Source organism: Neoarius graeffei, chromosome 2, assembly GCF_027579695.1.
Source record: "Neoarius graeffei isolate fNeoGra1 chromosome 2, fNeoGra1.pri, whole genome shotgun sequence".
In the NCBI taxonomy this organism is placed as follows: Eukaryota; Metazoa; Chordata; class Actinopteri; order Siluriformes; family Ariidae; genus Neoarius; species Neoarius graeffei.
The window spans coordinates 31,347,280-31,368,678 of record NC_083570.1 but is presented as its reverse complement, the minus strand read 5'-3'; the positions used below and the strand labels follow the sequence as shown (position 1 = coordinate 31,368,678).

At 46.7% G+C, this 21,399-nt stretch overlaps 2 protein-coding genes and 1 pseudogene across 7 annotated transcripts in view; 1 reads left to right on the top strand and 2 right to left on the bottom strand.

The window, feature by feature from the left end:
- slc22a16 (solute carrier family 22 member 16) overlaps nt 1–124 on the top strand; it is a 115,349-nt gene extending 115,225 nt beyond the window's left edge. The window contains exon 10 of the transcript XR_009654056.1: nt 68–124. The gene's annotated coding sequence lies outside the window, so the exon portion shown is untranslated. The remainder of the gene's footprint in view (nt 1–67) is intronic.
- The window catches only part of usta (uronyl 2-sulfotransferase a), a 348,511-nt gene that overhangs the window by 10,661 nt on the left and 316,451 nt on the right, over nt 1–21,399 (bottom strand). For all 6 annotated transcript variants that reach the window (XM_060914081.1, XM_060914084.1, XM_060914086.1 and 3 more), the window contains 2 exons: nt 604–701; nt 120–277 (listed from right to left, as the gene is read on the bottom strand). In XM_060914081.1, coding sequence (XP_060770064.1) covers nt 120–277; nt 604–701 — 256 coding nt within the window. The remainder of the gene's footprint in view (nt 1–119; nt 278–603; nt 702–21,399) is intronic.
- Nucleotides 4,957–21,399, bottom strand: part of LOC132875538 (uncharacterized) — a 28,065-nt pseudogene continuing 11,622 nt past the window's right edge.

The following is a 21,399-nucleotide window of genomic DNA, read 5'->3' as shown; positions in this document are numbered from 1 at the left end:
GTTACCAAATAAACTTTTACCAAATGTTCCAAATAATAATCTGAATTATAATTTTTTCTGATTATAGGCTTTTTAACACTTTCTATGAAAGTGTTAAAAAGATTTTTCTTGGTATGTACCTGGGCTGTGGTAGATGTTCAGCACATCACTGAAGTAGTGAGGTAGCAGTCTCTCAAGAAGGAGCAGCACATCCTCCAACTCCTCCAAAATTCCCACTAGGAGGAAGTTCTCCATGGCATTTTGTTTGGCTCTCTCTAGAGCCCACACACCTGGCTCTCTGGCTCACACACACACACACACACACACACACATATATATAGAGAGAGAGATATGAACTATATATTAGAAGAATTCAGATTAGATTTTGGTTTATAACTCAAGATTTGATTCGGATTAGACTGCTGCATTGGATTTGGACTCTTGCAAATACAAATTTGTTTCCAAATCTTTGAAACTTGCTAACTTGCTGCATGTTGGTGGTCCTCATCATGTGACTCCATCTTTATGTACATGTACACTGTATACAACCTGAAACATCTGCTTGAATTCATTATCAGTGAAATCCATGTGTCTGGTGCTGTCCATGTGTATGGATGGCTCTACCTGCACTGCGGATGCTGACCACAGAAATACGGCACAATGTAGAAAAGGCGAGGATTTGAGCACTCCGGGAAGTTCTCCAGGATACACACGTTAATGTCCTGCAGAGAGAGTGAGGTGAGAAAGAGTGAGACTATTGAAGCTAATATGTATACAAACATCATTAGAACACAAGAGTATGAACACACAATTCAGACATTTGAGGGCCCATGAGGTCCCAATTCCAAAGGGGCAAATAACTGATAATTAGCTAAGAAGATGAAAAAGGAGGAAGGAAGACAAGGAGACATGGTAGTGGAACAAAGACGATGGCACCACTCTAATATACTTCTCATTCACTCCACACTTTCTCATACAATACCATAACTCATCTCTTGGCATTCTCCAGGTCTACAAACACACACTGTAGCTTTCTCTGGCCTTCCCTGTACTTCTCCATTAACATTCTTAAAGCAATCCAGCCACTGGGGGTGCATAGGCGTACTCTTGGTGCCAGTCCCAAGCCTGGATAAATGGAGAGGGTTGCGCCAGGAAGGGCATCTGGCGTAAAACTGTGCCAAATCTAACATGTGGATTGAAAATATCATACCGGATCAGCCGGGGCCCCAGTTAACAATGGCCACCTCCGGTTCTGTTGGTCAACAGGGTGCCGGTGGAAAGTATGCTACTGTTGCGCCAAAACAGAGAAGGAGAAAGAGAGGGGGGAGGCGTGTTAGGAGACAGCGTGAAAGATGGAAAGGAAGGAGCTTAGATTTGAGGGTAGGAACACTGAATGTGGGAACATTGACTGGCAGAGAGAGTGAGTTAGCAGGTATGATGGAAAGAGACAGAGTTGGACATTTTGTGCATGCAGGAGACAGGTGGAGACTGGAGACTGTAAAGTGATGGCAGGGAATGAGAAGTATATTAGAGTGGTGCAAGACATGTATGAGAACAGTGAAACAGCAGTGAGGTGTGTAGTTGGAACAACTGAATGGTTCAAGGTGAAGGTGGGACTTCATCAAGGATCTGCTTTGAGTCCTTTCTTGTTTGCCATAGTGATGGATAGCTTGACAGACGAAGTGAGGCAAGAGTCACCATGGAACCTGATGTTTGTGGATGATATTGTGATATGTGGTGAAAGTAGAAAGGAGGTTGAATTGGGTTTGGAGAGGTGGAGGTATGCATTGAAACGAAGAGGAATGAAGGTGAGCAGTAGCAAAACAGAATACATGTGCATCAGTGAGAATGGGGATGAGAGTGTAGTGAAGATGCAAGGAGTAGACATAAAGAAAGTTAGTGAATTCAAGTACCTGGGGTCAACTGTGCAGGAAAATGGGGGCTGCGATAGTGAGGTGAGAAAGAGTGCAGGCAGGGTGGAGCAGTTGGAGAAGGATTTCGGGAGTCATTTGTGATAGGAAAGTCCCAGCAAAAGTGAAAGGTAAGATGTATAAGACAGTAGTGAGACCAGCTGTGATGTATAGATTGGAGACAGTACCCTTAACGAAGAGACAGGAGGCAAAGTTGGAGGCAGGGGCGATTCTAGCATCTGATCTTTGGGGGTGCTTAGCCCCCAGAGCTGACAGAGGCACCTGGCTTGAACGACAGTGTTTCCACGTTTATTCCGCATTTAGACTAGACTTAACTAGACAAGAAGACTAGACTAGACAAGACTAGACTTATGCAATGTTTTAACAGAAGCCGACCCAATAAACTATGATATCTACACATTTACAACCACTGACACAAATATTTACGTTATATTTTTAACTAAACAAGACCTACTACTGCATTTATAATGTTGGAGCTATTCATTTTGAACAGTGGTAATTGTTAATTAATGTGTTATTGTGTATTGTGTAATAATAGTGTGTATTATTATGATTTTACATTAGTTTACATTAGTTTATATTTTTTGTTGATAAGCATGATAAGCATGATAAGAATGATAAGCAAACGTAAACACTATGTTACATTAAATAAAATTGACTAACACACGGTGGTCTAGCACCGTAGCACTTGTACAGCTCTGCACAAAAGTATCTCGATATGGATGATAAATGTCGTTTTTATCATTCTGTTCATAGACCAGGGAACATCAATATTGCATTATGGATATTATTGTGTTGTGTTTAACAATTGTAACTCCAGTCCGTACCTTCACATCTCGCTATGCCAGTAATACTCAGGTGCTACTTCGAGTTCCTCATAAACGTGGAATCCAGTTAAAAAAAACACCATGTTGTAGCAAGCACTCGCGCGGATAGGCAACCCAATCAGAGGGGACGCAAGGAGGAGAGGGATTTTACTGCTCATAGAACTATCACGTAACAGGTGAATTCAAGAACACACACACGCCCGCGCACACATTCATTGCGCAGTGCGCAAGGGCACTTATTTCTGAAAATTACGTCCAAAAGCAGTGTTTTTGAGGGTGCTGAGCTAGGGGGTGCTGAGCTTGTTTTTGGGGGTGCTTGAGCACCCCCAAAAATAGGCTAAACACGCCCCTGGTTGGAGGTGGCGGAGTTGAGAACGTTAAGTTTTGCGATGGGAGTGACAAGGTTGGACAGGATAAGGAATGAGCACATCAGAGGGACAGCACATGTGGAGAGCCTTGGAATTAAGCTAAGAGAGATGAAACTGAGATGGTATGGGCACATCCTGAGAAGAGATGCAGAGCACGTTGGAAGGAGAATTTTGAGGATGGAGCTGCCAGGCACACAAAAATGAGGAAGGCCAAAGATGTGGTGAGAGAGGACATGAAAGTGGCAGGTATGGTAGAGAAGGATGTGGAGGACAGGGCGCAATGGAGACGAAAGATCCACTGTTGTAACCCCTAATCGGGAGCAGCCAAAAGAACGAGTAGAAGCTAAGAAGATGAAGAAAGTGTTCTCTGTTGTTCATGATGACTGAGAGAGTTTGTAATAAAATGTAATTTATCATCAACTCAGAAATCCCATATTTATCATTTATAATGTAAAGAAATACTGCCTTCTCTAGCTGAAGAAACAAATAATAATTTTAAAAAGTAGTAATAGTATGTGGTCAGAAGGGGGCGCCACACACACACACACACACCACAAGGAAATCGGAGGAAGTCATTCATAACAGAGACTGACTTATCTTTCAACAACACAAACAACACAAAATACAATGAAGAGTGGATGAAACTCACTGTGAGTTAGTATATGATACTAAAACAAAGACCATGGAATCATACATCATTATATCTTTTAGAAACAACAATCACTTACATCAGACTTAAATCAATAAGAGCTTTCATCATGATCAAGGCTAGTAGTTATTACAATTAACATACAGACAATATAGTGACTGAAATCAGTTTACAATAAAAATTTTATTTGCTGGAATTCTGAGACCATCATACTGTATGTTAGCTTTGAAGTGTTCTTAAAAACACATCCAACTCTTCAAAAGACATTTGAGGTTTTCCATGAAGGCATAATTCCAAAACCCGATGAGGGATATAATTATACAGTGTTCTTCAAATTGCTGTTAAAATATTTGTACTTGGAAAAATGCTTTTTTTGTAAATTATGAAATTCTGGGAATAATAGGAAGATAAAAAGAACCCAGCATATCTACTTATAACTTTTTATAACAGGATGACATGCACCAGCACATTCCTTTAGATTAGATTAGATTAGATTAGATTAGATAAAACTTTATTGATCCCTTTGGGAGGGTTCCCTCAGGGAAATTAAGATTCCAGCAGCATCATTACAGATAAACAGAGAAAAGAAATAGAGGAAAACTTCTAGATAAAATAAAACTTTCCCTGTTTCAGAAAATAAACCTACTCTTCTCATTTAGTAGCTTGTGAAAAACATCTTTTCCTCTGACTTTCACTTTGTGTGCTTTCTTCTTTACAAACCATAAACTGTTCAAAATGTTTTAAAATTGTGTAGAATTCTGAAAATCATTATTTATTATTTATAATGATACTGCAATGTCTTGCAAAAGTATTCATCCCCTTGGTGTTTTTCCTGTTTTGTCACATTACAAACTGGAATTAAAATGGATTTTTGGGGGGTTAGTACCATTTGATTTACACATGCCTAGCACTTTACATTATTGCATTACATTACATGGCATTTAGCAGATGCTTTTATCCAGAGCGACGTACAATGAACACAAAAGTCAGGTACATGAAATGCTGAACTTCTAGACAAGAAAGTTCTAGCACCAACTGAACAAGTGCTAGCAATACCTAGTGTAATATGCTGTTGAAATACCAATACTCAAACAGCCAAGGAAACAAACCAGCCATATTAAGTACAGCTGAAAAGAGAACTAAAAACAGCTAACCCCAGGCTAGACCATACACGGCCTGGGTTGGTCTTGACTGAAATGCAGTTACATAGTGAGCAGGGAAGAAGGGAAGAGGTGCAGCCTGAAGAGGTGAGTCTTCAGTCTGTGCTTGAAAATGGACAGGGAGTCGGCAGTTTTTACCTCAATGGGAAGGTCATTCCACCAACGGGGACCCAGGACAGACAGTAGTCTTGAGCAAGCTGGACAGGAGCAGAGAGGAGACGGGGTCAGGCAACCAGTAGTAGTGGATCGTAGGGATCTGGCTGGCATGTAGGGGTGGAACAGACTCTGGAGGTATGCTGGCCCTAACCCCTTGACAACCTGGTAAGCTAGCACCAATGGCTTAAACTTGATGCAAGCTGCAATAGGTAGCCAGTGCAGGTTGGCAAGCAAAGGGGTAACATGGAAAGAACAAGGGAGGTTGTAGACAAGACAAGTTGCAGCATTCTGGATGAGTTGCAGGGGTCTGATGGCAGAAGCTAGAAGGCCAACAAGGAGAGAGTTGCAGTAGTCCAAGCAGGAGAGGATCAGTGCTTGGGCCAGGAGCTGAATAGGTGGTAAGAAAAGGGTGGATCCTTCAGATGTTGTAGAGGAGAAATCTACACATCCAGGTTACTGCAGCGATATTTGCTGAGGAGGAGAGTTTGTCATCGAACATGACCCCTAGGTTCTTCACACTGGGTGAAAGAGACCTAGAGACATCCCCAGGGAGATAACAATGCCCAAGGGTGAAGAGGATGGAGCAGGAATATAGATTACTTCTGTGTTGTCTGGGTTGAGCTTCAGGTGATGGTTGGCCATCCAGCTCTGGCAAGCAGAGATGCAAGCGGAAATCTGTGTGTCAGAAGGAGGAAAAGAGAGAAACAGTTTGGTGTCATCAGCATAGCAGTGGTAGGATAGACCATGAGCAGAGATAATTGGGCCAAGAGACTGGGTGTAGTGGGAGAAGAGAAGCGGACCAAGGACTGAACCTTGAGGGACACCGGGGGTAAGTGGGCATGGTGCTGATAGACCAGGTAACCTGGAAGGAGCAACCAGAGAGATAGAACTTGAACCAGTCTAGGGTTGTCCCGCAGATCTCGAGAGCTGATGAGGATGACAGGAGGATGGAGTAATCAACAGTGTCAAATGCAGCAGAAAGATCAAGGAGAATCAGGACAGAGGAGAAGGAGGCAGCATGTGCTGACAGAGAGTGCCTCACTGACAGAGAGAAGCACAGTCTCAGTTAAGTATCTGGCTCAGAAGGTGGACTGGTGAGAGTCCCAGGAGGTTCTTCTATGAGAGAAAAGAGGAGAGTTGATTAGCAACAGCACATTCAAGCATCTTTGACAGGAAGGGGAGAAGAGAAATGGGGTGGTAATTCTGGATGACAGAAGGGTAGGTTTTTAAGCAGAGGAGTGATGTGGGCCCGTTTGAAGCTGGAAGGAAAGTAGCTGGAGGACAAGGAGGAACTGATAAGGGAGGTGATAAATGGGAGGATGTCAGGAGTGATGGTCTGGAGGCGAGATGAGGGGATAGGGTCAAGCGCAGAGGTGGCCAGATGGTGAGAGAGCAGGAGCTGGGAGACATCTGAAGCAGAAAGAGAGGGAAAAGCAGAGAGCAAGGGGGAAGAGACAGGGAGCTGGGGAGGGGGTAGGAGGGTGAGGCAGGTATGGTAAAGGAGTTGTGGATGGCTATGATCTTCTCCTCAAAAAAGACTGAAGTCCTCTGCAGTGATAGAGGACTGAGGTGCAGCTGGTGGAGAGTTGAGAAGAGAAGAGAAAACAGAAAACAGTTGACAAGGGTTGGAGATGGAGGTATGAATTTAGGAGTGATAAAACTTGATCTTGGCTGATTTGAGTGAGGCTGTGAACTCAGCAAAGAGGGAATGGTAGCAGGATAGGTCGGTAGGGGCCCTGAATTTTCTCAACTTCCTCTCTGCTGCACGTAGACTGATTCTGTAGGAGCAAAGGGTTTTGGACATCCAGGGACTAGGAGGGGAAGATCTTGCTGGCCTGGAGACAAGAGGAGATAACGTGTCCAGTGATGAGGACAGACAGGAAAGCAGGGAGGATGCAGCAGATTCAGTGGGGAGACTGGCAAAGGATTCAAGTGGAGGGAGGGAGGCAGTGACCGAGGAGGCAAGAGAAGAGGGAGAGAAGGAGCAGAGATTTTGATGGACTGTAACAGTGGGGGTAGGATGGGGAGATGATGGGTGGAGAGGAAGGAGAATGAAATTAAGTGGTGGTCAAACAGATGGAGAGGGGTATCTGTGGGATCTAAGGCAGAGCAGTTTCTGAGGAAGACCAGGTCAAGAAGGTTGTCAGCCTTATGGATTGGAGGAGAGTTCAGCAGGGAGAGATCAAAGGAATGGAGTAGGGAAAGGAAGGCAGCAGAGTGGGAGGCTTCTAGGTGGAGGTTGAAGTCTCCCAAGAGCATCAGTAGGGTGCCATCTTCTGGGAATGAGCTGAGTAGGATGTCCAGTTCATCAAAGAAACATCCCACGGGGCCAAGAGGGTCATAAACAACAATAACAAAAAAAAGTTAACAGGAGAAGAGACTGAAACAGAATGAAATTCAAAGGAGGAGATGGAGAGGTGGGAGAGTAGAAGAGGTGAAAACTTCCACGACTGAGAAATCAACAAACAAGTGCCACCACCACAATGCCCAGTTGAGCGAGGGGTGTGAGAGAAGGAGAAGGGGTGGTGGAGAGGGCTGCAGGTGTTGTGGTGTTGTCAGGTGAAATTCAGGTCTCTGTCAATGCAAGGATATGGAGGCACAGAAGGGAGGCATGGGCAGAGATGAAGTCAGCTTTCCGTGTGGCAGTCTGGCAGTTCCATAGTCCAGCAGTGATCCAGAAGGTGTCAGTAGAGGTAGTTGAAGGGTAGATGAGGTTGGAGAGGCATCATCCTCGCAGGGGTCCATAACAACAGAAACACCTCTTGTGGTGAGAGAACAAATAGGAATGGTGTAGAAACACATGATGAACAGGTTATGTGAGATGGAGGAGAGGGAAAGAGATTTTGGGAAGGAGCTCTCAAAACCATACTAAAAGCCCAGCTAATTAGCAAATGAAAACCAGCTGATTGCTTGCACAATCTAACCTGATGGGCGAATTCTGTCCAGGAGCAAAGCTGATGTAAACACAAGGTGAACACAAGGAGTAGCACGCACCTCTCCTACATCTCACATAACCTGTTCAGAGTATTCAACAGGTACAAACAGCAGAAAAAACACAGTATTCCAATCATAGAAACAATTGACAAAAAACAGAAAACTCAGCCTGCTCTAGAAGTTAAAGGTGCAAATTGTTTTTTTTTTATTGTGACACAAACAATATGGGGGGAGGAACAGAAATCTGGAGTGTGCATAGATATTCACCCCCACTATCAGGCTTTCGTCTAAACCGGGGAACAGGGGCGCTGCGCCCTCTTACCCTCGGCGTGCACCCCCTTACCGAAATGCCGATTGAACCCCAAGTCACACTTAGGCCATGCACTTATATGCTACTGCACAACATGCAATCTTTCTCAAAACGATCCTTTCTCCGTGAAAACATCCCAGCAACACCACGTGACAATGTGTCTGATCATCAAATACGTTATAATTACTCCAAAAATATTCCAGTCATAGTAGATACACCGCCAGACGGTGCAAAAACAATCCGAATTGGCGTTTTCCAGACTGAGGCGCCATGTTGTTTACTTGTCGCGGCTGCTCTCGCGAGATTTGACATGGGTTACATACAAGGTCAGCTGACTTGTAGAGCGAGATTTCTTGAGACTGAAAGACCTTTCACCCACCGGCGCAGGAGTTTTTGACAGAAGTAGTTCGTGAGTTGTTTTTATTGACACTTGGGCATTTAAAGATGTCATCCCGCGGCATGAAATGGAAGAAAGCCAAAGACTGTCTGGAGCAGAAGAAGATTACTTTTCTTTTTCAATGTTGACAATTTGTTACAATTTCCCTGTCAGATAGCCTCAGAATGTCCCATTATAGCCTCAATTTTTCAAAGGCTTTGCATGGCGGAGGGGGGACGGACAACCGGCACCATCCCCCGGTCGCTTCGCTCCCTCGCCATGGTGAGCGTCCTCATACTAAATTTTTCTAGAAAAAAACCCTGACTATGATTTCCTTCGATGGCCAAAAAGTTCAATTTTAGTCTCATCTGACCAGAGAATCTTCTTCCATGCCTTTGGGGAGTCTGCCACAGCTGTTGGGCAAACTCCAAATGTGCTTTCTTATTTTTTCTTTAAACAATGGCTTTTTTCTGGCCACTCTTTCATAAAGCCCCACTCTGTGGAGTGTACAGCTTAAAGTGGTCCTGTGGACAGATACGCCCATCTCTGCTGTGGATCTTTGCAGCTCCTTCAATGTTACCTTTGGTGTCTTTGTTGCATCTTTGATTAATGACCACCTTGCCTGGTCTATGAGTTTTGGTGGGCGGCCTTCTCGTCAGGTTTGTAGTGGTGCCATTGTCATGCTCTGCCCCGGACATCCACTCCGGATATTACAGATCTCTCATGCCAGCGCCAATCCAGATCTGGGACAGGAATTCCTTTTCACCCATATTCACTTCCTGGTTTTCACTGCTGTGTATAAATAAGCTGTTCTCAGACTCAGACTTTGGCAGAATGTCTCGTTTGCTTCTTTAGCTGTTTCTGTGCCTCTCTTGCTGTTCATGAGTGACTTTTTCTTGTTAATGGTTTTTGCACTAGCATTCTTCTGGTTCATGGTGTTTTTTTGCACTAAGGGTTATTTCTGATTCATGGTTCCTTGCACGAAGGGTCTTTTCTTGTTCGTGGTTTTTTGCACCAGCGTTTTTGTCTTTGCCTGTCTCATGTTTTTGTCAAGTTGTTTGTCTCATTTTGTCTGGACTATTTTTGCCATTTGTTTTTTGTCTTGTTTGTTTACCTTTTTACCACGCCCTTTCTTCCCTGAATTAAATCATATTATTTACTGGATTACTGTATGTTTTCTGCTTGTGGATCCTAACTTCACCATACCTCCACCCACCCTAACAGTACGTTCTGGCCAATATGGATCCAGCAGAACTCGCCCATCTGAGAAAGGCCATCCAGCAGCAGGGGACTCTCCTCGGGACCCACCAACAAGACCTACAACAAATTACCCAGAACCTCGCCACCCTGTCCAACGCACTCAACCTTCTCACCACGCAAATGCAGCACTGTCAAGCCGTGCCTACCCCTGCTCAGCCATCTCCTACTTCAGCTCCTGCCACTGCCTTTCTCCATGAACCAAGACTTCCAGTGCCTCAGCCCTACAATGGAGAACCAGGTACTTGCAGATCATTTTTGTCTCAATGTTCATTGACCCTAGAGCTGCAACCTCTGGCCTTCCCCACAGAACGCTCCCGGGTAGCATATACAAGAATGCTCCTCACTGACAAGGCCAGAGAGTGGGGAGCAGCGGTCTGGGATGCCAATGCACCCTTTTGTTCCAGTTTCAAGGATTTCTCCAAGGAGATGAGGTGAACTTTCGACCATTCTCTGTCCGGCCAGGAGGCGGCCAGAGAGCTCATGGAGCTGCGGCAGGGGTCCCGGTCTACCTCGGATTATGCCATCGAGTTCTGGATGTTGGCAGCTTCATGTGGTTGGAACAAGAATGCCCAGGTCAACGCGTTCCTGCACGGCTTGTCCGACGCCATCAAAGATGAATTGGTATCGTGGGAACCACCGTCAGACCTCTCCAGCCTCATGGACCTCACCAACCACATCGATGCTCGGATCCAGCAATGGAGAAGAGAGAAGAACCACCCCAGACTCACCTCCTCTCCACCTCCCGCCATGTCCGTCAAACCCATGCAGGTAGACCGGGTTCGGGTGTCAGCGGAGGAATGACATCGCCGGTAGAGCATGGAGGCCTGCTTCTACTGCAGTCAGCTTGGACACATCTGCCAAGCCTGCCCACTAAAAGGACGAGCCCACCAGTGAATCAAGGGGCCCTGGTGGGCAACACTCGGAACCAGTCCCCCACTAATCGTCCATTACTTCCTGTCATCATTATTCGTGACAACCAGCATCACGATCTCCAAGCCCTCATTGACTCAGGGGCAGACAGGAACCTGATCTGCTCTGCCAAATGTCTGGGAATCCTGCTACTTGCTCTTGATGTCCCTCTCACTGTCCTGACACTCAATGGCACTGGCTTGACCAGCATCACCCAGCTTACCACCCCACTCACCCTAAGGATTTCCGGTAACCACTCAGAAACCATCCAGCTTCACATCATAAACAACCCCCACGTACCCATGGTTAATGCAGCACAATCCCCACCTTAACTGGACTAATAACACCATTGACTGACAGGAAGCAGCAGGTGAGGATGGGGAGCATCACATCCAGCACCCAGACTATCAGCACTGGCGCCCCCCAGGGGTGTGTGCTCTCCCCACTGCTCTTCTCCCTTTACACCAACGACTGCACCTCAAGAGACCTGTCTGTTAAACTCCTGAAATTTGCAGACGACACAATGGTCATTGGCCTCATCCGAGACGGTGACGAGTCTGCATACAGACGGGAGGTGGAATGGCTGGACTGTTGCTGAGGGCAGAACAATCTGGAGCTGAACACACTCAAAAATGTGGAGATGACAGTGGACTTTAGGAGGAGCCCCCCCACCCTGCCGCCTATCACCATAACCAACAACATTGTGACTGCTGTTGAAACCTTCAGGTTTCTGAGTTCCACAATCTCCCGGGACTTGAAGTGGGAGACCAATGCAGTCACCATCATCAAAAAGGCTCAGCAGAGGTTGTACTTTCTGTGTCAGCTCAGGAAGCTCAACCTGTCTAAGGAGCTGCTGACACAATTCTACTCTGCCATCATTCAGTCTGTTCTCTGCTCTTCCATCACTGTTTGGTTTGGATAGGTCACCAAACAGGACAAGAACAGACTGCAACAGACAATAAGGTCTGCAGAGAAAATTATTGGTGTCAGCCTGCCCTCCATCCAAGACCTGTACCTGTCCAGAGTCAGGAAACACACCCTGGTCACAAATTGTTTAAACTTCTCCCCTCTGGGAGACGCTACAGAACACTGTACGCGAAAACAACCAGACACAAGAACAGGTTTTTTTTTTCCCCTCAGGCTGTCTCTGTGATGAACAGCTAAAACCGGACTCAAATATCAGTAACATCAACTGCGAAATAACTGCACACTCATACCGTTATTCTGTGCACACTGTATATTTATATTTACTAATTCATCCTTGCACTATGCTGTCTATACATATATTTACCCTTCTACATATACATAGCTTTTTGTTTGTCTATGCTTTTTATCTGTTTGTCCTAAGAGAGCTAAGTGAAACCAGAGTCAAATTCCTCGTGCGTGTTCACATACCTGGCAAATAAAGTTCTTTTATTATTATTATTATTATTATTATTATTATTATTATTATCCTAGGCTGGAGTTCTTCCTGCCTGGCCTCCTGTCTGAAGTCCGCTCTGCCTCCCACCAAACTACCACAGCCCTCAGCCAGTAAGTTTCCCGACCTCTCTCACGTGCCTCCGGAATATCTGGACCTTAAGCTGGTTTTCAGTAAGACCCGAGCAGTGTCCCTCCCTCCTCACAGACCCTACGACTGTGGTATTGACCTCCTGCCTGGGACAGTGCCACCCAAGGGATGCCTCTACTCTTTCTCCCGTCAAAAGACAAGCCATAGAAAAGTACATTACCGAATCGCTGACAGCTGGGATCATCCGCCCTTCCTCTTCCCCAGCAGGGGCAGGGTTCTTCTTTGTCGAAAAGAAAGACAAGTCATTCTGCTCCTGCATTGACTATCGGGGTCTCATCGCCATCACAGTCAAGAACTACTACCCACTACTGCTCATGACCACGGCCTTTGAACTACTCCAGGGAGCCAAGGTATTCACCAAGCTAGATCTACGCAATGCATACATTCTCATCAGGATCAGGGAGGGAGACAAGTAGAAGACAGCCTTTAACACCACCACTGGTCACTACGAGTACCTCGTGGTCCCTTTCGGCCTGACCAATGCTTCCAGGCACTTGTTAACGACGTCTTAAGGGACTTCCTAAACATCTTAGTTTTTGTGTACCTGGATGACATCCTGATCTTCTCCCACTCCCTGGAGGAACATCGGGGTCACGTCCGGCAGGTCCTCCAGCGCCTGCTGGGGAACAAGTTGTTTGTCAAGGCAGAAAAGGGCGAATTTCACCAGAGCACTGTCTCATTTCTGGGATTCATCATTTCCCTGGCAAGGGCAGCATGGTGGTTAGCGCTGTCGCCTCACAGCAAGAAGGTCCGGGTTCGAGCCCCATGGCCGACGAGGGCCTTTCTGTGTGGAGTTTGCATGTTCTCCCCGTGTCCGCGTGGGTTTCCTCCAGGTGCTCTGGTTTCCCCCACAGTCCAAAGACATGCAGGTTAGGTTAACTGGTGACTCTAAATTGACCGTAGGTGTGAATGGTTGTCTGTGTCTATGTGTCAGCCCTGTGATGACCTGGCGACTTGTCCAGGGTGTACCCCACCTTTCGCCTGTAGTCAGCTGGGATAGGCTCCAGCTTGCCTGTGACCCTGTAGAACAGGATAAAGCGGCTAAAGATAATGAGATGAGATCATTTCCCCGGCAAGGATCCAGATGGACCCCCTCAAGCTCGAGGCAGTTGCCGATTGGCCCACCCCATCTTCGAGACGAGAGCTCCAATGCTTCCTAGGATTCGCCAACTTCTACAGGCGCTTCATTCGCAACTTCAGCACAGTGGCTGCACCTCTCTCAGCCCTGATCTCAACCAAGACCCAATTCAAGTGGGGGGAGGAAGCAGAGAAAGCCTTTTCCATGCTCAAGCACAGGTTTACCACAGCACCCATTCTCACCATACCCGATCCAACCAAGCAGTTTATTATCAAGGTCGATGCTTCCGAGTCAAGGGTCAGAGCTATACTTTCCCAGAGGGCCAGTGATGACAAGGTCCACCCATGCTCCTTCTCCCGCCGGCTATCCCCAGCCGAACGGAATTACGACATCGGTGACCGGGGTCCTCAGTTCACTGCGCAATTCTGGAGGGCTTTCTGCAAACTCATCAGGGCCACCTGTAGTCTCTCCTCAGGCTTCCACCCACAGACCAATGGCCAGGCAGAACGGGAGAACCAGGCTTTGGAGGTTGCACTCAGGTGCACGGCGTCCAGGGATGCCAGTTCTTGGAGTAAGTACCTACCCTGGATCAAGTATGCTCATAACACTCTTTCTTCATCTGACACAGGTCTCTCACCATTCCAGTGCTCCTTAGGTTACCAACCACCACTCTTCCCCAACCAAGAGGAGGTTGCCGTACCCTCTGCCCAGATCTTCATATGCCGCTGCAGGAGGACGTGGGCATTGTCCCAGAGAAAATTTATTCACTCCGCCCTAAGATCCAAGAGGCAGGCCAACAAATGCCGCTCTAAGGCACCCACTTACTGGGTGGAGCAATGAGTCATGCTCTCCACACGCCATCTGCCACTCAGAACCGTCTCCCGCAAGCTGGCTCCCAGGTACCTAGGACCCTTCCTCATCAAAAAGGTAATCAACCCATGTTCCGTCAGACTGGCACTACCACTCACCATGCGACGCATCCACCCCACATTCCACGTGTCACAGCTTAAACCTCTGGTCTCTAGTTCTGTCTAGAAAAGACAGTTGAAAGTCACACTTGGAAGACACTCTGGACACTTACAGTAATGCTTTTATGGCTGAGGATTACAGTTGACTTGCTAACTTTAGGACTGCAGTTGTCATGAACAGTTTTGCACTCAAGTTTCCATCAATGAGGAGATATAATATCAACGAAACTGACCATGTTAAAACTGTTAATGTTAGTCATGTCTGTTGTTGCTCAAATGAGGATGAGTTCCCTTTTGAGTCTGGTTCCTCTCAAGGTTTCTTCCTCATGTCGTCTGAGGGAGTTTTTCCTTGCCACCGTCGCCACAGGCTTGCTCATTGGGGAAAGATTAGGGATAAAATTAGCTCCTGTTTTAAGTCATTCAAATTCTGTAAAGCTGCTTTGCGACAATGTTTATTGTTAAAAGGGCTATACAAATCAACTTGACTTAACTAGATATTATCATAGCTGAACTTGTGCTGAATACAAAAAAGTCATCTTACTTTGAAAATACTGCTTCAATTTCTTGAAATTGACAACAAAATCAGAGCATACCAAAATAGAGTGCCAGAAAATACCCCAGACCCCAGGGTATGCAGAGGAGACATTTCACTGTGCTTAAGTCTCTGCTTGAGTGTACATGTGATAAATAAATGCTTCTTGTTCAGTATTTAAGAAAAAAAAAGAATTTAATTACCAAAAAAAATTGTCCTATTCTTTATCAACTTAAATATTCCTTTTATTACACTAATAAACCCCTTTTGTTTCATTTTCTTAATAACCAACAATAATTATTTACCCACATTTGTAAAGATCGAAGTAAAACTTAATAGCCTATTAACTAAAACATTCCTTTAAAAATGAAAAAAGTTAAATTTTTTCATAACAAATCGGCCTTTTCTTAATAAAATTTTATGAACATTTGTACAACCTCCATTTTCTTTAGCTTTCAAGTCAAGCCAGTTCACTGTGGGTGGTAAAAGAGAGCAACTGGACTTGCTTGAAGATTCTTGAAGATGTTTCACCTCTCATCCAAAAGGCTTCAGTTCTGTCTGACTAAGGCCCTGTCCACACGGCAACGGATTCAGGTGACTCCAATACAATTGCTTATCGTTTAGGCCTGGCGTCCACACGGCACCGGCGTTTTGGGTGCCCAAAACGCAATCTTTTTGAGAACGGGGTCCAGAGTGGAAAGATCTGGCAATGTTGCCGTTGTGAAGTCGTCTGGATGAGTAGAACGGATTTGTTTACGATGACGTCACAACCACATGACTGAGTGCTTCACGCCGGGTAGAAGTGTAACGAACTCGATGCGAGTTGTCAACAAATCCTATAACTTGGTTCATGAAACGCGCTTCCAAAATATTTTCACTGTGAATATTTATTGTGTAATGGTGCAAAGTGAGAGAGAGAGAGAGAGAGAGAGAGAGAGAGAGAGAGACTCTGCCCTTAGGGCAGAGTCAATCCTGCCAGCAAAAATAGGGGAAAAAAGGAGCGATCTCAACTCTTCAGATGTTGGTTTAAGTCCTACAGTACATTCCTCAAAAAGGGCATAGAAGAGCAAATTAATCCATCAACGTGTAGCATTCAATTTATTCCGGACCATTAAAGACGCCGCCTTCCGCGTAGAATCATACATCAAAGCGGAGAATAAAGATTAGCTGCGTTTAACTGTACCAACAGGTTTGCCGTCCAAACGAGATCACATGGGATTACCTTTCACAGGTGAGACTGGAAAAATACTTTTCATTGTATTTGGTCATTATAATGTAATTTTACGAACAGATTTTCCTGACTTTGTGGCTAATATGAAGTCTCGCGCATAATAGTTTATGCGCATGTGTCCTTACTACTTCTATTGTTCTGGTGTCTCCGAAGGGACCGTCTTACAGCGCCCCTAGAGGTGTGGCATGTGTATTGCATCATTTTCAGCAAGCGTTGCGTTGCCATATGGACCTGATATTTTACTGATCGTTGCCCATTTGGACGAGATATATTTTTAAATAACATCTCGTTGTCGTGTGGATGTAGCCTAATAGGGAGTGACAGGTATTTATCCTCTCATGGATGAAAAGCTCATCTAAGGTGTCGTTGAGTCATCCTGTTGGTGTGGGTCACTGGGGGCTGGATGTGAACGGCCTCGAGAGTCATTAGGGTGATCAATGGATTGCCCGTTAAGGTGATCAATGGAATGCTGATTCTCTCTGTCCTCCTGTGAGTCACTGAAAACAGCTGGGTTTTGGTGTGCATTCAGGCTACATCCACACGACAACGGCAACGAGATGTTATTTAAAAAAATATCGCGTCCACATGGGCAACGATCAGTAAAATATCAGGTCCATATGGCAACGCAACGCTTGCTGAAAACGATGCAATACACATGCCACACCTCTAGGGGCGCTGTAAGACGGTCCCTTCGGAGACACCGGAACAATAGAAGAAGTAAGGACGCATGCGCATAAACTATTATGTGCGAGACTTCATATTAGCCACAAAGTCAGAAAAATCTGTTCGTAAAATTACATTATAATGACCAAATACAATGAAAAGTATTTTTCCAGTCTCACCTGTGAAAGGTAATCCCATGTGATCTCGTTTGGACGGTAAACCTGTTGGTACAGTTAAACGCAGCACATGAATGGGGCATCTTTATTCTCCGCTTTGACCCATCCAATATGGCGGCGAGGATGACGTATGATTCTACATGGAAGGCAGCGTCTTTAATGGTCCGGAATAAATTGAATGCTACACGTTGATGGATTAATTTGTTCTTCTACGCCCTTTTTGAGAAATGTATTGTAGGACTTAAATCAACATCTGAAGAGTTGAGATCGCTCCTTTTTTTCCCTATTTTTGCTGGCGGGATTGACTCTGCCCTAAGGGCTATTCTCTCTCTTTCTCTCTCACTTTGCACCATTACACAATAAATATTCACAGTGAAAATATTTTGGAAGCGCGTTTCATGAACCAAGTTAGGCCCCGGTCACACCGCCCGAACTTTGCTGGAGCGTTCCTTGAATGGTGGGGGGGGGGCGAATTTCGACAATGCTCGTCACCGCGCACAAAATGGGAAAAAAATCGAAAACACGGGCGTTGGCTTAGCGGTGCACCGCTGAAGCCGGCGTTGTTTTAGCGTTGGTTTAACGGTAGCGAGCGTTGGTTTAGCGGTGACGCGAGCGTTGGTATAGCGGCATTCTGCGCATGCGGGCTTTGGCTCGGCGGGGGTATAAAGTTGGTTTAGCACCAATCATAGCAAGTCTCTCAGCATCCATGGTGATACAGTTTTACTGTAACTTTGCGCAAATTCGATATAGATGAGGTCTGAACTCAATGGCAGCTCGATTCCAAATGAGCTCCTGGTCCATTTCTCCCCGTATTTATAGCCAAATTCTGGTCCCGCTCCGACACCTCTATACCAACGCCAAACCAAAGTTCATTGCCGCCATGGATAGCTGCTTCAACGCCCAACACCGTTCCAGCAACCCCGTGTCCGCTTGTAAAACGCTTACAACCGCTCCACTGAAGTTTGTGCAACGTTTAATCGCCGCCCGGGCAACGCTGGCGAAGCAGCGGTGGTCCAGCGTTCAAGATTTCTGCGTTGGCCTAGCGGACCCAAGCGTCCACGAACTTGCATCTAGCGGTGCCAAACTTTGACTGGGCGTTGGTGGAGCGGGGGTGAACTTTGCCGGGGCGGAAAATTGACCCCTCCTCACCACTCGCAATATTTTGTGCAGCTCAAAACTTTCGGAGCGGTAGGAGGGCCCCTCGAGAAACATCAGCGGTGGGCGAGCGTATACGGCGTTGCTTTAACGGGGGCCAACTTTTGTTAAACGGTGGTGAACGGTTACGAGCGGTGATGAATTTTTTTCACCGCTCCAGGAACGCTCCAGCAAAGTTCGGGCGGTGTAACCGGGGCCTTATAGGATTTGTTGACAACTCGCATCGAGTTCGTTACACTTCTACCCGGCGTGAAGCACTGACAGTCATGTGGTTGTGACGTCATCGTAAACAAATCCGTTCTACTCATCCAGACGACTTCGTAACGGCAACGTTGCCAGATCTTTCCACTCTGGAACCCGTTCTTAAAAGATTGCGTTTTGGGGCACCCAAAACGCCGGTGCCGTGTGGACGCCAGGCCTAAACGATAAACAATTGTATTGGATTCACCTGAATCCGTTGCCGTGTGGACAGGGCCTCAGTTGTCTGGGAAGTGTGCCAAGGACTGCATTGTAGGTGGCTGATAAATGATGTCTTAAGGCCTCTGCATGCTCTTGCGACAAGGCTTTCGCAGACAGCTTTTCGCAGATAGTTGTAATTTATCGTTGAGCGGGGAGTAATAGGCGTGCGCGATGTTATTCACCGCTACAACGCAAGGGGGCGCGAAGTCGCGAAATCGCTAGGAGTAGTTGGTGGGTGTGGTTAGTGGAGTGTTTATCCTCTGGTTACTTATAATGACTAGAACTGGAGTCATATAGATGTACGTACTTCCTCACTTCCTCGATCAACCGCTCTTCCTGCTGCTCCATCTTCGCTCGTGTTTTTAAAAATGGTGGTCGTGAAAACAAAACAAACCGGGAAAGTAGGGAAGCAGAAGTGCGTGTACAGCGGATGTAGAGTGGACCAATCAGAGCCCTCTTGTCTGCGACGCTGTCTGCGATGCTTCTGCGGTGGTCACAATTTTTGGGAGGTGTGCGCAGAGCGTCTGCGAAGGTAGGGGGGCTACGCAGACGCTATCTGAGACACCGTCTGTGAGGACTGGGTTGTCAGCATAAATTGGCCTTCAGTCCCCCACCTCTGTTCAGTGATGGCCGTTCCAGGTTGACAAAAATGGCTTCTTTAACTCCTCACTCATACCAACGATCCTCTCTGGCTAAAATGCGTACGTTGCAATCCTGAAATGAGTGTCCTTTGTTAAGATGAAGGTAGACAGCAGAGTCCTGGCCTGAGGAACTGGCTCTCCTGTGTTGAGCCATGCACCTGTGAAGCGGTTGTTTGTTTCCCCAATATATGAGTCTGTGCATTCCTCACTGCAGTGAATTGCATACACTACGTTGTCCTGTTTGTGTCTGGCTATTCTGTCCTTAGGGTGGACCAGTTTCTGCTTCAGGGTGTTACTGGGTCTGAAATGTACCGGAATGTGTTTGTAGAAGATCCTCCTGAGTTTCTCAGATAGACCAGAAATGTAGGGAATGACAATGTTCTTGCGTTTGTTCCTGTTATCCTCCTGTTAGGGTTTTGCTGGGATTCGAACCTGGTTCGTTGGTGTGATAATCCAGCAAACCCCCACTAGGCCACCAGGGGGATGACTCAAATGCAGAGGCGTGAGGCGGAAGTAGAAAAAGAATCAAAAGGTTTATTTAAACTATATACACTATATACAGGGCAAAACAAAAGACAAAAAAAAAAACCAAAGAGTATAATCCAAAAGAAAAGCAAAGTGCAAAAATTCAAAAGCGAAGAAGATCAAAAAACACAGTACAAAGGAAACTGGAGATAAACATAACAGCACAAAGACTCCGTGACAAGAGGACTGAACTCAGGGGTATAAATAGACAAACTAATTAAGGACACAGGTGAAGATAATTAGGCAATTAACACAAACACAAAACACAGGAACAGTGGCGGCCTCTAGAGGCCAAAATAAACACGACATGAAAAGGAAATAACAGCGGCCTCTAGAGGCCAAAACAGTCCTAGTCCTAACAGGACCCCCCCCTCTAGGAGCGTCTCCTGACGTTCCCAGGGCGATCCGGATGGGCCGAATGGAAGTCCCGACATAGTTCTTTATCAAGGACATCCCGAGCAGGAACCCAGCAGCGCTCCTCAGGACCATAGCCCTCCCAGTCCACCAGATATTGCAACCTGCCGCGGACCCGGCGGGAGTCAAGCAGGCGATTCACAGTGAACACAGTCTGCCCCTGGAAGATGCGGGGGGGTGGGGGGTTCCTAGGGGCAGGGGCATACGTAGACGTCAGTATGGGCCGTAACAGGGAAACATGGAAAGTGGGGTTGATCCTCAGAGTCCGGGGCAACTGGAGCCGGTAGGAGACAGGGTTCACCCTGCGCACCACCTTGAAGGGGCCAATGTAGCGAGGAGCAAGCTTGCGGTTCTCCACCCGCAGTGGAAGGTCCTTAGTGGACAGCCAAACACGCTGCCCAGGGCGGAAAGCGTGTGCAGGTCTTCTATGGCGGTTGGCCTGAGTCTGGTTGGTTCTGGAGGTCTGTATGAGGGTCTTCCTGACCTTGCTCCAGGTCTTGCGACACCGTCTCACATATTGGTTGACCGAGGGCACCCCCGCGTCCTCCTCCTGGTCCGGGAACAGAGGTGGCTGGAACCCGAATTGGCACTGGAATGGCGACAGCTTGGTGGCCGATGACTGCAGGGTGTTGTGGGCGTACTCCGCCCATGGCAGCCAGGTGCTCCACGATGTCGGGTTATCCATAGCCAGGCCTCGCAGGGTGGTTTCCAGGTCCTGGTTGAGCCTCTCCGTCTGACCATTGGACTGTGGGTGAAACCCAGAGGAGAGGCTGGCAGTGGCTCCGATGACCTTGCAGAACCCGTGCCACACTCGGGAGGAGAACTGGGGCCCTCGGTCTGAGACGATGTCCTGTGGAAGACCAAAGACTCGGAAGACATGATTAAACAAAAGTTTCGCAGTTTCAAGAGCAGAGGGGAGTTTGCACAGTGGTATGAAGCGGCAGGCCTTGGAGAATCTGTCAACTAAGACCAAAATGACCGTGTTACCTTGTGACTCAGGGAGACCCGTGATAAAGTCGACTGCCACGTGGGACCAGGGACGCCGGGGAATGGTCAGAGGATGCAGGAGACCCTGGGGACGCTGTCGTGGGTTCTTGGTTCTGGTGCAAACCTCACAGGACAGGACAA